The 16376-nt window shown below is 39.9% G+C and overlaps 1 protein-coding gene across 1 annotated transcript; it reads left to right on the top strand.

The window, feature by feature from the left end:
* Nucleotides 1–195: 195 nt before the first annotated feature.
* Nucleotides 196–8298, top strand: ERH (ERH mRNA splicing and mitosis factor). The gene is made up of 4 exons (XM_060762035.2): nucleotides 196–302; nucleotides 3083–3170; nucleotides 3801–3921; nucleotides 7836–8298. The coding sequence occupies exons 1-4, from the start codon at nucleotides 300–302 to the stop codon at nucleotides 7936–7938; spliced, it is 315 nt and encodes a 104-aa protein (XP_060618018.1). The 5' UTR covers nucleotides 196–299; the 3' UTR covers nucleotides 7939–8298.
* The last annotated feature ends 8078 nt before the right edge of the window (nucleotides 8299–16376 follow it).

Below are 16376 nucleotides of genomic sequence, written 5' to 3'. Positions count from 1 at the left end.
GCCCCGCCCACCGCTAGCCATTCCTAAGGCGGGCCTCGACTACACTACTCCGGCGCCCTGACCAAAGATGGCCGCTTTCGTCTCCCGCGCGAGGAAAAGTCAACGCAGAAGTGAGATCTCGCGAGGCTGGCGCTGTTGACGCTCTACCTCCTGCGGCTCTCCTCAGAAAACGGTGGCACCTCTATGGTTCTCGTGCGGGATTTGGAGTCTACAGTCAGTTTCCGGCGGCCGCGGAGCATTGTGGTTGAGAAGTCGTTAGGAGTTTGCTTCGCGCCCGAGCCGAACAGAAAAGAATCGCCATGGTGAGTTCAGAGAGGGGGTTTTGAGCGGCGAAGAGACTCGGAATTGACTGAAGGAGGCGGAGGCTTTTCGCTTGGTGCCTCGCAGTTCACTTGAGAAGGCTTCGGGCCTAAAGGCGAGGAGGCAATGGCGAGGGGCGAGGGTCGGTCTCTACAAAGCCTATTATGCGTGGCCTCTGAGAAACAGCGAAGCCCTCCCTCCTCGCCCTCCCAAGACTTCCCTAAGTCGACCTTAGCGAGACAGAGTGCATCCACACTGGAGAATTAATTCAGTTTCACGCCACTTTGACTTCCATGGCGCCATGCTATGGAATCCTGAGAGGTAGCAGTTTCGTGAGGTGCCAGCACCGTTTGGTAGAGGACGCTAAGGACCGTGTAGAGCAGGCAAGGGCAAACTCTGGCCCTCCACGTGTTTTGGACTCCAACTCCCATCATTCCTAACAGCCTCAGGCCCCTTCCTTTTCCCCCTCAGCCGCTTAAGGGACACAATTCGTAGAATAGAATCAAACAGTTGGAAGAGACCTCATGGGCCATCCAGTCCAACCCCCTGCCAAGAAGCAGGAAAATTGCGTTCAAAGCACCCCTGACAGATGGCCATCTAGCCTCTGTTTAAAAGCTTCCAAAGGAGGAGCTTCCATCACACTCCGGGGCAGAGAGTTCCACTGCTGAACGGCTCTCACAGTCAGGAAGTTCTTCCTAATGTTCAGATGGAATCTCCTTTCTTGTAGTTTGAAGCCATTGCTCCGCATCCTAGTCTCCAGGGCAGCTGAAAACAAGCCTCCTTATGATTTCCTCTCACGTATTTATGTATGGCTATCATGTCTCCTCTCAGCCTTCTCTTCTTCAGGCTAAACATGCCCAGCTCTTTAAGCCACCCCTCATAGGGCTTGTTCTCCAGACCCTTGATCACTTTAGTCACCCTCCTCTGGACACATTCCAACATGTCAATTGTGGTGCCCAGAATTATTTATTTATTTATTTACTGCACTTGTAGACCGCCGTTCTCAGCCCTGGAGCGACTCACGGCGGTGTAATTGGACACAATATTCCAGATGTGATCTAACAAAGGCAGAATAGAGGGGCAGCATTACTTCCCTAGATCTAGACACTATACTCCTATTGATGCAGGCCAAAATCCCATTGGCTTTCTTTGCCGGTGCATCACATTGTTGACTCATGTTTAACTTCTTGTCCACGAGGACCCCAAGACCTTTTTCACACGTACTGCTCCCAAGCCATGCGTCCCCCATTCTGTATCTTTACATTTCCTTTTTTCTGCCTAAGTGGAGTATCTTGCATTTGTCACTGTTGAACTTCATTTTGTTAGTTTGGCCCATCTCTCTAATCTGTTAAGATCATTTTGAATTCTGCTCCTGTCTTCTGGAGTATTGGCTATCCTTCCCAAATTGGTGTCGTCTGCAAATAGAATAGATGGTGAAGTTGAGATTTTATGGACCGTAATTTGGACTGATGTGGAGGATGTTTTAAACCCGGTAAACTGTTTTTAATGTATATTTAAAATCATTTAATGCAATTGTGTATTTTATTGCTGTTTTTATATTGTATTAACATCGAATTGTTGCCTGCTGGTAGCCGCTCTGAGTCCCTCCTCGGAGGTCGAGAATAGGACGGAATATAAATGTTCTAAATAAATAAATTCGAATTGTGTATGAATGAAACTTGGGAGCATCCATGGATTTTGTTGTCTACAGGCATCCTGAGACCAAACATAATGGGCCATGCTATTGTAGTCTAAAGCTGTAGGTTCTCTTATGTAAAACCATGCTAGTAAATTGTATATTTTGTAAAAATTTATCTTAAAAAGCATTTCACACACTCCAAATGAGAAAGATTTCTTTAAGAGGTCTTTTTGCTGGACTCTGAAAAAGAACCCACTCACAAATTATTATTTTTTTATTCAGTGTATTTCTTCTAGTAAAATATATGCTTGATTATTTTCCTTAGAGACAGAACTTGTTAAAATTAGTAATAGGTATATCCATAATTTAAAAGCAATGTATTGAACCAAATATATTATATATATCAGGATTTCACCTGTGTACCCATAATAGATGTGTAGTTGGGCTACTGTTATATGTGCAATTAACTGAGAGTAAGCCTCATTTTTTGACCTTTTACTTTGTGAACATAGCTGTTCCACATAGTCTACTACTTACTAACTGGCATGCTGTACTGATCAGAAACTTTCAATGAATGACCAAAGCAGTCCCATGTTCCCACGTAGAAAGCTTGCAATCATCCTAATATTTAAAAATAATTTCATTTGGCAAGCTGCTAGCAGTTGGCACTTCAATAAATAGCTTGTCTGCTTAACATTCTAGTTGTCAAGAGTATTTTTCCAAATCTTCATTTTTAAATATATATCACATTTCTTTCATTCTAAGATGCACTTTTCTCTCTTTTAAATACCTCTAAAAGGGGGGTTCACATTAGAATCATGCATATATATATATAAAGCTTTGTTGTTGGTGGTACTGAAATTAGTGTGAAATTGCATCTTATTTTCTGCATGTGGCCATAACATACATTCAGTTAAATTCTATTCTCTATCATGAAATTTTCCCATTGTGCAATACATCCTTAAAAACAAACCTATTTTACGTAGAAAATTAAAATAGGACAGGGCGGGGGAAATAGCCATTGTTCTTCAGTGTTTGCATTATTTTTGTATGATTAGTACACTTCAGCATTTGATGTAAATAACATGCTTTATTCTGGTACATTCAGAAGTCTAAATAAATGTTGTGTTTGCTTTTGTACAGTCTCACACAATTTTGCTTGTTCAGCCTACCAAACGACCAGAAGGCAGAACTTACGCTGATTATGAATCTGTGAATGAGTGCATGGAAGGTAATATTCCTGCTGTAGATTACTTGATGCTAAATCAATGTTAAAAGTTGGGGATTCCTTTTAAACCTGGCCAGTTAAGCCAATAACTGAAGAAGCAATTATTGGCTCTTGCGTGGTTGTGTGTTTTATTTTGGAGATGTCGCAATGACTCCTCTGACTGAATCAGATCTTTTTGAATCTAGTGTATCTAGGATGCAGTATGCTACTTTGCTTGAAAATAAGGATTTTTCTATTAGAGCCAGATATCATGTGTCAATTTTTACCCAATCAGAAGATATGAGAAAGTTTATAATTTTAATAAGAATAATAAATTGATACATGGAGGTGCTAACACTGTTAAAGTATTTGGTCAAGTCTAGTGCCACAGAGAGGAAAAACACTTTGAAAGCCAAAGTTAAAATCTTCAGATTCAATTTGTACTTCAGTGTTTGAATTTTTTTACTTCTGCAGAATAATTTATTTGTAAATTTATCTACATGAAAGCTTAATTTGCTAACATTCAATTGATCAGATGTCATTTGCTTGGATGTGCACTGATTCTCTTTTCTTATATTTGACATCTAGATTTTCAGTAGCAGTGTGGGGTTTCATGAATGCCTCTTGTAGATACTGGATATTCTTTTTTCTTAGGAGTTTGCAAAATGTATGAAGAACATTTGAAGAGAATGAATCCAAACAGCCCTTCAATCACATATGATATTAGCCAATTATTTGATTTTATTGATGATTTGGCTGACCTCAGCTGCCTTGTGTGAGTATTTTATACTTTTAACTTCTATAAATATATATCTTCTCTTGCTTAGACATATATGGTTGCATTTGTATAGAGTTTTGTTGCTGTGTGCCTTCAAGTCATTTCTGGGTTATGGCACTTCTAAAGCAAACTTCTCATGGGTTTTCCTGGCAAGATTTATTAAAAGGAAATACCTCATTGCTTTTCTCTGAGACTGGAAGTACCTTGTATAGTCATGTATAAGTATAGAAATCTTGTCCAGTGGGTTTCTGTAGCTGAGTAGATATTCAAATTCTGGTGTCCCAGAGTCCTAGTTTATTTATTTATTTACTATATTTCTACCCCTCTCTGTCTCACCCTGATGGGGACTCAGAGCGGCTTACAGTTTTGGCAATTTCAATGTCACATTGCTAATACAAATATATAAATTCATCACCTTAAGAAACAAAACAGATAAAACATATTAATACAATTAAAACGGTTAAAACATAGCCCTAGTCCTTAGTCGTCATTCATGCTGCTACATTTATGTAATAATAATAAACTTTATTTGTACCCCACTCCATCTCCCCGATGGGGACTCAGTGCGGCTTACATGAGGTCAAGCCCAAAACAACAATTACATGAAATAAAACAAAACCGAAAATGCAAATAATAAACAATAATAACGCAATTACATAAAACAAAAGATAACATAGCAATATAACATTACAATAAACACAATCACAATAACATGGGCGAGCTACATGTAATGGATAAAAGAAAACTGGGTAGAAACAGATTAAAAACTCAGGCAAGATAAACAAGGACAGATTATTTGCGGAGGAGAGCGTGTTTTAGTGGAGGTCATAAAGCAAAACTTTCCTATAGGGGGGAATGCACTCCAATAGCAGAACCGTTTCTGTATTGCATTATTCTCCAAATGCCTGGTTCCATAGCCAGGTCTTAACTTTTTTCCTGAAAACCAGGAGGGAGAGGGATAATCTAGTATCACTGGGGAGAGAGATTCACAGCCCCTAGTTCAATATTAAAAGCTCTATTATTTATTTATTTTATTTACCATATTTATATCCCATCTTTCTCACCCTGGAGGGGACTCAAGGCGGCCTTACAACAGGCAGCAATTCGATGCCATACATACCAGTATCAAATAAACAATTACAAGTAAAACATGAATTATTAAAACAATTAAAATCACCCCATCCAAAACATAATTAATTTATCAATCACAATGAATTTTGATCACTTATTGCACTGCACCAAAAGCTTGGTCCTACAGCCACGTCTAAAGTTTTTTCCTGAAGGTCAGGAGAGAAGGGGCTGATCTAATTATCACATTGGCTCTCATACAGTCAGTGGGGTTTTAATACACTTTCTTCAGTAACTGTTGTTAAAATAGTGCTTGGATTGTATGTTTAGTGCATTGTGAATCCCAAAATGGAGCTGCCAATCCAAAGCTCGGTTGATATTTATTGTGCATGTGGCCTTCTTCACATATAAAATGCTGCAGCATTGGAGAAACGTTATGCCATTTATATTTAACTCTTTAATTAACATTAAGACATGGAGCCTAAAGCCTGTGTCTTAATGTATTAGGAATACACTATACTGCCGAAAACCATATGGGTGGTTTTCATGGGTTTGGAGATAATTAAGAAACACTTTATAATTAATGTCTGAATACAGCAATTTCAGTACTCTATGAATTTGATCCCTCAGGAATTCGGGAATATTTGAAAGCCAGAGTCTCGTGAGAAGTAACTGTTTCTCTACAAATACATATTGCATTTATCTAATGGCTTTGAGAAAAGAGTTTAATAGTAAAATGACACCATATCCATATTGCTAAGTAGATTACTGCTCAACCCTTTGAAAACATTAGTCACTTATAATGATTACATGGATGGCAATTGAGAGGGGGAAGATAATTACTGTGTGCAAAACAACATTGCTGGAGGAGGGGTAGTTCCATAGTGTGCATATGACCCCTTCAGATTATTTTGCAGACACCACATCTTGTAATACCTCCCTCCCCCCATTTTTTTAAACCCTAGAAAATAAATAAGTATAACAATATGTAGATTACTAACATTTATTTTAGATTGCTCAAAGAGAGGAGAGCAATAAACTTAAGTGTAGCAAAAATACAAGAAGGTCTAACTTGTCAGAATGATAACAATGCTAGTTCACCCCTCATGTGCAGAAGGAAGAGCATTCTATGGCCATACAGCATATGGCTTTTCCCTGGCACTGTGATCCTGATTTCTCCTAATGGAGACAAAGTACTTGGATAGACAAAGTACCTCCTCATGGATACAGTTTAAGAACCCTTCATAAGTGTTGGCTCTATAAACTTCAGTCATCTTCATTAAGGAAGACTGCAACCAATTCAGAGTTGGCATGGCTACACCTGCCATCTACTCAGTGGCATTACTTCTGTGTATATGGATTAAACTAACCATGATCTAGCTTGTTAGTGCTAGGTTCTAGTTCAATATTTTCACTATCTTATCTAATTGTTTTGGATTATATTGTTAAGGGTTGACTCTATAGGCTATGGTTTAAGGGAATTGCAATTTGAAACATCTGCTGAGGCTGGATCTACTTAAGCAAATAACACATTAACTCCCCCATGTGATTTACAGCAGGCCAGTAGTTACAATTCTCTGGGAGTGGGACAATCTTTTAAAACTAGACTGGGAACTACCTGCCTTCTTTTAATAGTGCAAATTACATTTAACAACCAGTTAGCTATCCTACACCCCTCCTCACTCAGTATAATCAATCAAGAAAATAAAGCGTTGAGCACACATTTGTTAAGTACCCTGTGTACATCAATATGTTAGAATGAAAGGTTTACATAAACTCTAGATATTCATATTGAATTAGACTTTAGGAGGCCACAAGAGGGCATACTTGGAACATAACATTTTGTTTGTGTCTAATGTCTATGATGATTAAAATCATTGTTCTGGTACAGCCCTTATATGGCTTGCAATCAAGGTTATTCGATTCATGACATATTAGCAGTTCATGACTGAATCAAAACTGTTAGAAATATAAAGATCACCATATTGGCTTCCTGCTTTTATACTGTTCATTGCAGCTTCAGGTATATAAATGTACTATACATTTGAGATTAATTTTATCATTTCTGTGCCAAGGTTTGCTTACTGCATTCACTGTTTCAGAAACATAAGATTAACGACATTAGGATCCAAGTGAATATAATTTAGCTCCTGGGATTTAGCCCATCTGCTCCCGGGCAACATGAGTCTTGCTGTTTGATCCCTGGGCATTGCTATCTGCTTCTAGAATTATAGTGAGTATTTTTATGGAGATTATAATATTTTCCTTCTGGTTTCTGGAAGAAAGACCACAGTGGTATTAATATGTTTGGCCAGCTGATATCGTTTTAGTTCTATATATTATGCAGTGGGCCCTTGGTATACATTGGAGTTTGGTTCCAGGACTCCCCCCCCCCCCTCAGTGGATACTAGAATCTAGTAAAAGGGTGCCCTTTATATAAAAAAGCAAAATCAAGGTTTTCTTTTTGAACATTTGTTTTTAAAAAATCAACCCTGTGGATGGAGAATGTGTGGATATGGAAGATCATCTGTATTCTTAAAGAACTTGATTCAACAAACTGAATGTGAAGTTAGTCTTCATTATCATCTATGGAGCACAAAAGTGAGCCCTTGAATAACATGCACAGAGAAAAGACTTGAGTTGGATTGAAACACTTATCTTTTTCCTTGCATTTTGACTCCTAGCACACAAGGGCCATACTGTTTGTAAACTTGTATTCTCTATTCCAAGCTGTTGAGGCATATTGGCTCTGAGAAGTTGCTTTGAAGATGCACAGTGAAATGCATAATGCAGTATGATGAAAGTCTATACAATATTAATTGGCCTGTTCTTTCCCCCACCAGTTATCGTGCTGATACTCAGACATACCAACCCTACAATAAAGACTGGATAAAGGAGAAGATCTATGTCCTTCTCCGCAGACAAGCTCAGCAAGCAAGCAAATAATGAGCCAGGATGGCTATGGGGGTTTTGAGGGAGGGGTTTGAAACAACAGGTGTGTACAGCATTCTGTGGTGAAAGTTTTGTATTGTAGGCCTCCTGGTCATTGTTGTTAGTCTGTATCTGAGGCGATTAGAATTTCAAGATTGCTCAGTTTGAATTTTAAATAAAAACATACATTCTGTGAGTATTTAGTTTAATTGTTCTCTTTGTTTAGGCAAATTATTTTTTTTAACTCCCCCAAGATTGTCCATTTATGTTTTACCACAATCACTGTGTGTACCTCTTTTCTAGGGGGAATCTTCATTGTTGTTATTTGGAGGCAATATGTCATAGTACAGAATAAAATAAATGCTCTTTAGTTAATTGTGTTGAGTGGTGGATTTATACATTTTATAAACAAAACATGCCCAGTTTATCGCAAAAATAACTTGATGGCCTCAGTATTGATAGATTTATGAAAGATCTTGAGTGGCCACATCACATCATTTTAATATCCTGGAGCATTTTTTTCTTCACAACAGTGACTACAGTGTAGTCCACCCATCAGTGCTTTTTAGTATATTTACAGCCATTGCTTTATAAGTAATTAGGAAAGATGGGATAGAAATATTGTGTCCATGGCAGTTACAGTCATCTAAAGCAGAAATAGTAATTACCGTTGTCCCGCATAGCATGCATATAAGTAGAATGCATTAGGGAAATAATCCTGACAGTAAGAGTTGCTTAACAGTGTAATATCCTGTCTTGGAGTTTGAGGGATTTTCCTTCTCTGAAGGTTTTTAAACAGAAGATGGATGTCCATCTTTTGGGAGTGCTCTGATTACTTATTCTTGCATGGCAGGGGTTTGTACTGGATGGCCCTTAAGGTTTTGGCTGAATAGATAATGTAAACCATAAATACAAGTTATGTTTTGCATAGACATCCTCATAAACAGGAGGGTTATCTCTACTTGCTTGAGAAAACTGCAGAAACAGGAAAAGGCACTGGTTGTTCTTGCAGTTGTTGTGCCAGTTGTTACCGTTCTCAAGAGTCCTCTGAACTTCTAAGCAGCTTTTGTAGACATGGGGCTGCAGAGTGAAGGAGGAATTAATAAAAAAAATCACTGCTCTGTTTCATCTAGTACATGTAAAATGCTTCAAAATGCACCTCTGGAGTCAACTCTAGATTCAAGAGCTGTTTGAGTAGAGTAACAGCTACTTCATCATTCATGCAGCATGATTGCAAAAGGTAACAATTTTGTCATGGCTAGCTGCTCAAAATGTTCGGCACTTCTAGATTAATAAACATTAGTGGTCTTTTAGACATGTCAGGTTTCATTGAAAAAGATGGTAGGGCTCAAAGTAAAGAGCAGTAGAAAAAGTGAAAGACCACATGCTATGGAATCATGGGAATTGTACTTTTACAAGGCTTTTAGCCTCTGCCAAATAGTGTTCGTGCCTCATCAAACTGCAGCTCCCATGATTCCATAGCATTGATCCAATTACAGTTAAAGCGTCAACATTCATTAATTCTACAGGGTAGATGCATCCTTAGTCGAGGAAGCAACGGCCCAATTTTTCAAGCTCTGAGCAAGGTTGTTTAATTAGGTGTCTTGGAGATCTCAATAGGGTAACCCTAAGTCTTACCTAATTTGATTTAGTGGGTAATTTGTTACTTCAAAGCTACATGTAACCTTTATTTATTTTTCATGAGTATTGAATGGGAATATGTGCAACCCATTATGCATATTTATTTTAACTACTTTGGTTAGAAATTATGCTTTAACAAAGGCCTGCCAGCAGCAAAGAGAATTGATTCCTGCATTGATTGTCTACTGGGGTACATGGTGTTCCTAGGGAAGAATGGGTTCCCAGCCCATTTAGGTCACTGGGGATCCACACTGGAGAGTGTTTGGGGAAGTTCACTCTTCAAGGTACAGACTGTCCTCTGCTACGTAAAAGGGCTGAGATCCCTTATCTAGAATGCTTGGGTTTGCATTAGATATCTCTTTGAGATGGGACCCAAATAAATATGAAATACATATAGGATTCCTATACCCCTTATACACAAAGCCTGGAGGTAATCTTATGCACAGTATTTTTAATAATTTTGTATGAACAAAATTAAACCATCAGAAAGCAAACATATCACTGTATCACCCACCCATGTTGACGATTTGGAGCATTTCAAATTTCCGGGTGAGAGATGGCCAACCTGTATGTTCATCCCAATGCTAGGTCAGTGTTGCTTCATTTCTATGCCTTTCATTCTGTGCACCCCTGTGTTCAGTAGCCTGGATCACAGCCATTGCCTCAGATCTCTAACAAGTGGACTGCTTTAAAGTCTAATTTAAAAAGAACAGCTGCCAATTCACTTAGAGGAACTGCACAGAAGATCAGAGTTTTTCAAGTTCAAAGTGTTGTGTGGGTTTTGTAAATAGGTGCACTCATTGAAAAGCTATAAAACAAATTGTCTCTGAAAGAATTGGGTATGCTGCTTACAATTGCAGCATTTATAGCTGCTGGCTGATTATGTTACTGTTCTGGTGCAAATGTCTGTGACAGAGTTCCAGAATACCATTGAACAAATACGAACAAAACAAACACTTCATTGAAATCACCCTATAGAAGACTAAGAATGTCAACAAAATAACTGTTGGATCTACCATTTCAGTTAAGGAGACCAATTTCCACCAACCAGACATCAGCATTTTTTGCTTTGATGCTCCTCTTGAAGGTCAAAACCACAGCAAAGTCTTGTTTGTAATTTTCATACCAAGGACATAACTTAGGAAAGGTCCTTTTTTGAGGGGCCAATTCCCAATATGCCCTTAGCAACTGGCCCCATGGTTATTCTATATCCTTGATCTGTTTCAGTTTGGTAGAAACTCTGTCATTCCAGCATGTTCAGCTTCAGTATCTCACAGCTTTCTTTAGTTGCTACAAACTCAATTAACTCAGGCCCCTTCTTCACTGTTCCTATATCACATTATCTGATCCCAGATTATCTGCTTATACCAGATTATATGGCAGTGGAGACTCCTATATTCCAGTTCAAAGCAGATAACCTGGTATCAGATTCTAGGATATAGTCAGTTTAGAAAGGGCCTCAGTAGGGAAAAGGTAGGAGGAGATTGACCTTTGAGCTTCCCAATGAACTCAGATAAAGGCCTGCTATAGCCTCCTTGGCTCGTGTGCTCTTCCAAGTGAATCGCTTTTGCTGTCTTGCATATAACCTGATGTAATTTGGTCACATATGTCCCAGTTCTTGTCTGTGAAATATTGTGTGCAACTTAAATGCCCTAAAGCAGAGTTTCTTAAACTGGGCTCCTCCAGATGTTTTGGACGCCAGCTCCCACAATTCTTAACAGCAGTTAAGCTGTCTGGGATTTCTGAGAGCTAAAATAATGTCATGTGTGTTTTATTGATTTGTTTTCATGTTTAATTACGCTAAACTGTTGTTTTAATTACCTGCATTTAATTCTTTATGTATTTGTATTTCCACTGTGCTGACGATCGTGCCATCACAGCTCAAGCTTTGAAATGCTTGAACAGAAGCTCTCCGAAGCTTTTGGTACTCTTACTGCTTATTACAGGGAAAACCAGCTGATTGCTAATCCATCTGAAACACAGACGTTTGCTTTTCACCTTAAGAACAGACAAGCATCTCGAACTCTGAGGATTACCTGGGGAAGAATCCCACTGGGTCATTGCAGCACACCAAAATACCTGAGAGTTACTCTGGACCGTGCTCTGACTTACAAGAAGCACTGTGAAAATATCAAGCAAAAAGTGAGTGCTAGAAATAATACCATACAAAAGCTGCCTGGTACAACCTGGGGATCACAACCAGACCCAGGGAAGACATCTGCCCTTGTGCTTTACTGCTCTGCTGCTGAATACGCATGCCCAGTGTGGAAAACATCTCACCACACTAAAACTGGATGTGGCTCTTAATGAGATATGCTGCATTATCACAGGATGTCTACACCCTACACTCTGGAGAAATTACACTATTTAGCCAGTATTGCACCACCTGACAGGCCCATAGCCAGGATTTTGATTTGGGGGGGGAGGGGGGCTGAGGATCTACCTTAGCAAATCTTTTGTATCGTTATCCCAATACCCCCCATGCATATGAGATATAATGAGCATAGTGATCAGATCATGATATGAATAAACATAACAGTTTAAATAATGTACCAGTAAGGCCTTCTTGCAGACCACCCTGAAAATTTTTTGGGGGGGGGGGGAGGGGGCTGAAGCCCCTCAAGCCCCCCCCCCCCCAACCGGCTACATGCCTGCCAGCTGACATCGCTGGTCAGGTACCAGACAGCATGCCAGACAGCATGCCAATGTCTTAAATCAAGAAACAGCTTCCTAAGATCTACAGAGATACTCACAGGAACACCTTAATACACCCAGCACCACAATCAGTGGCTGAGACCAAATGAAAAGCTCCTTCCTGGGCACACAAGAGTGGGCGACCTGGAAGGTGCTGCATGGACTACGCTCTAACACCATGAGATGTAGAGTCAATCTTAAGAAATGGGGCTACAAGTGGAGTCCATGACGTGCCAATGTGGAGAAGAGCGAACTACAGACCATCTACTGCAATGATGTCCGAGTCACGTCACATGCACAATGGAGGACCTTATCGCAGTGACACCAGAGGCACTCCAGGAGGCCAGCTCCTGGTCAAAGGACTTTAGTATAATGCCTAGTTTTTAACTTTATTTGTGTGGTTGTTTGTTTGTTTGATGCATTATAACGGTATTCTCAATTCGCTTCTAACACGATAAATAAATAAATTTTCACTGTGTCTTGCATGGTATCAAATGGCTACCATTTATATTGTAAGCTGCCCTGAGTCTCCAAGGGGAAATGGGAAAGGATATAAGTAAAGCTGATGACTTGACATGAAGTCCAAAACACCTGGACTTTGATGTTTTGTCATCCTTGTGGGAGGCTTCTCTCATGTCCCCGCATGAGGAGCTGGAGCTGATAGAGGGAGCTCATCCGCCTCTCCCCGGATTTGAACCTGTGACCTGTCGGTCTTCAGTCCTGCCAGCACTGGGGTTTAACCCACTGCACCACCGGGGGCCCCATAACACTGCCCTAAAGGCACCAGAATCTAAAATTTAAAGCTAAGCGTCATCAGCCCTGGTTTATATCTGGATGGAAGATTACCCTAAATATCATCAGGTGCTGTAGACTATTTTTCAGAGGAAGGAACTGACAAAAACACTACTGTGTATTCTTTGTCTAAGAAAACACTGTGAAATCCATGGGGCTGCCATAAGTCAACAGGCAACTTGAAGGCACATAAACACATACATATGCTACTCTGACAGCAGCTGGTTATGATAACGGGAGCTGTAATTAAAAAGAGGGAGAGATCTCCCAAGCTCCAGAAACAGAGAATATTGAGACAATGGCAGAAAAGCCTTTGCGGAAATCCCACAGCACAGTAAAATGTGTCGTAATTATTTCTCTTCCTATTTAAACCATAGAGGAAATTGAGGAAATTTGAACCAGTTCAAAATGGATGGGGAGAGGAGATCAAGATGGGATGTTAAGCCAAAGATTCTTTCCGTCCAGATTTCTTCTACTGGGTTGTTCTATCAACTCAGAAGCCTTCCAAGCAATTAGCTGTTTAGGGCTGACCCTTTTTTGTTGCTTTTCCTGTTATATTTGTGCAGCCCTTGCAGAGGAAACAGGATCCAGGTATTTTTTTCTAAAGTTCTGCACACCTGAATCTGAAACCTTGTGTTTTGCTCAGTGCTCATGTCAAAATATTTGTCCTGGTTTGCATGTGTATGCATGTGATTTTTTCTTCTTTGCTTATGCTCTCCTTTGTGTGATTGTCTGCTGATGTCTGAATGTTAGGGAAGGCTGTTGTTTGGTCTCTATGGCAACACTATTCGAACGATGGATATGAATCTGTCCTCTACCCCCCTGCTTGTTTTCTTTTGTGTGCATCTTGCAGAGAGGTTCCTAAAGAAGTTGCAAAATTCCTCATTATACCTTTTATGCTCAGTATTACAAATCTGTTTATTTGAAGAAAATACAAGTTATTCTATGAGAGCAAGCTACCCAGTCCTTGGCTCTTTCTTTCTTTCCTTTTCTCCTTTTTTCAAGGCATGGTTGGAAAGTGTCACTCTCCCTTCTCCAGCTCCCATTTCAACTGAGAGGTGACATGTTTATTTTCCTTAATTAAACAATTTTATGGATTTCACTTGGCAGCCAAAATTATAACATTGACTGAGACATGGAAGATGGGAGATCCATTCAGCCATGAAACTACCTGGATGATCTTGGGCTAGTTTATTTTCTTTTGAGGATAAAATAGGAAGTATTTGAGCCACATTACCATGTATTTACAGGCAGGATATAAAAAAAAAACACAAGAAAGAGTGACAAAAACGCTTCAGGATGGGAAATTCAATGTGTGTACGTGAACGCAGATGCAACTACCCTTTTCAAGCATAAACTTGTCCATCTGCAAATAGTGCAGATAAACACAAGTAGATGTATAGCAGTGGTTCCCAAACTTAATTTTTTTAGCCAGAGACCACTTTGACCAGGTACCACTTTGACCCGGGACCACTCTCCACCATTAGTACCAAAAGAGTTACCAATCAGTTTTTGGTCAACTTTAGCAGAGAGTTTTTGAGGACCGGGACATCCGTAGGGATACCAAGGTGCTTGTTTATAAAGCCATTGTCCTCCCAACCCTGCTATACGCCTGCAAGACGTGGACTATCTATAGACGTCACACACAACTCCTAGAATGATTCCATCAGCGTTGCCTCTGAAAAATCCTGCAAATCTCTTGGGAAGACAAATATCGGCGTGCTGGAAGAAGCAAAGACCACCAGCACTGAAGCAATGGTACTCCATCAACTCTGCTGGACCGGCCATGTTGTCCGAATGCCCAACCACTGTCTCCCAAAGCAATTGCTCTACTCCGAACTCAAGAACAGAAAATGGAATGTTGGAGGACAGGAAAAGAGATTTAAAGATGGGCTCAAAGCCAACCTTAAAAACTCTGGCATAGACACTGAGAATTGGGAAGCCCTGGCCCTTGAGCGCTCCAGCTGGAGGTCAGCTGTGACCAGCAGTGCTGTAGAATTTGAAGAGGCACAAGTGGAGGGCGAAAGAGAGAAATGTGCCAAGAGGAAGGCGCGTCAAGCCAACCCCGACCGGGACCACATTCCACTTGGAAACCAATGCCCTCGCTGCGGGAGAACATGTGCATCAAGAATAGGGCTCCACAGTCACCTACGTACCCACCGCCAGTGCACCGATCTTGGAAGACAATCCAACTCAGACAATGAGTGATCGCCTAAGTAAGTATGGTCAACTTTAGATTCGGTTCTTGTGGGTTTTTTCGGGCTATATGGCCATGTTCTAGAGGCATTTCTCCTGACGTTTCGCCTGCATCTATGGCAAGCTTCCTCAGAGGTGAGGTCTGCTGGAGCTGGGAAAAAAGGGGTTTATATATCTGTGGAATGACCAGGGTGAGACAAAGGGCTTTTGTAAGTTGGGCTAGGTGTGAATCTTTTCAATTGACCACCTTGATTAGCATACAATGGGCTGACTGTGTCTGGAGCAAACTCTTCTTGAAAGGTGATTAGATGTCCCTGCCTGTTTTTCTCTCTGCTGTTTTAATTTTAGAATTTTTTAATACTGGTAGCCAGATTTTGTTCATTTTAATGGTTTCTTCCTTTCTGTTGAAATTGTCCACATGTTTGTGGATTTCAATGGCTTTAGATTTGGTTTGGTCATCTGGCGTGCTGATTCAGAAAATTGCATTGGATAGTAGGCCTGGGTAACAACGGAAAAATTTGTTTCTAAAATCGATTCGTTTTTTGGGGGTTTTTGCGTTTCGATATTTAAAAGAATTACAAATTTTTTCTCTAAAAAAGTTCAATATTTACGAAATTTCGTAAATGTGGAAAAAAAATACAAAACATTAACGAATTGATTTCCGAAACAATAACGAATCGATTCGTTAATGGGTGACGCGACCGCGAAATATGCTAAAAAACCTCCAAAAACTTCTGAAGCTTCCCTCTCCCTCTGTTGTTGACTGTTGGTGTGATATTATATTTTTTTTCACTAATTAAACAAAAAACAACCATAAAACTTGCCCCAGACATGCGGAAATAATAACAAAACGACCTCAAAACAATAACGAAACGAATACAATAACAAAATACGAAGCATTTACAAAACGTATTTAAAAATTCGTTTTTTAAAAAAAATGCTCCAGAATGGTTCGTTATCGTTTTGTAATTTAAAAAATTAACGAATTATTAACGAATTACGAATTAACGAAACGAAACCGCCCAGCCCTATTGGATAGACCACATCGGTTCTAGTTTCTGATACAGAAGATATGCCACCCAGTAATCGCAATCTGCTCAGCCACAGAAAAACATATTGTAAAAAGCCTC

This window comes from Anolis sagrei, chromosome 1 (assembly GCF_037176765.1).
Source record: "Anolis sagrei isolate rAnoSag1 chromosome 1, rAnoSag1.mat, whole genome shotgun sequence".
NCBI lineage: Eukaryota > Metazoa > Chordata > Lepidosauria > Squamata > Dactyloidae > Anolis > Anolis sagrei.
The sequence above is the reverse complement of the archived record's forward strand: the minus strand, read 5'-3'. Positions and strand labels throughout refer to the sequence as shown.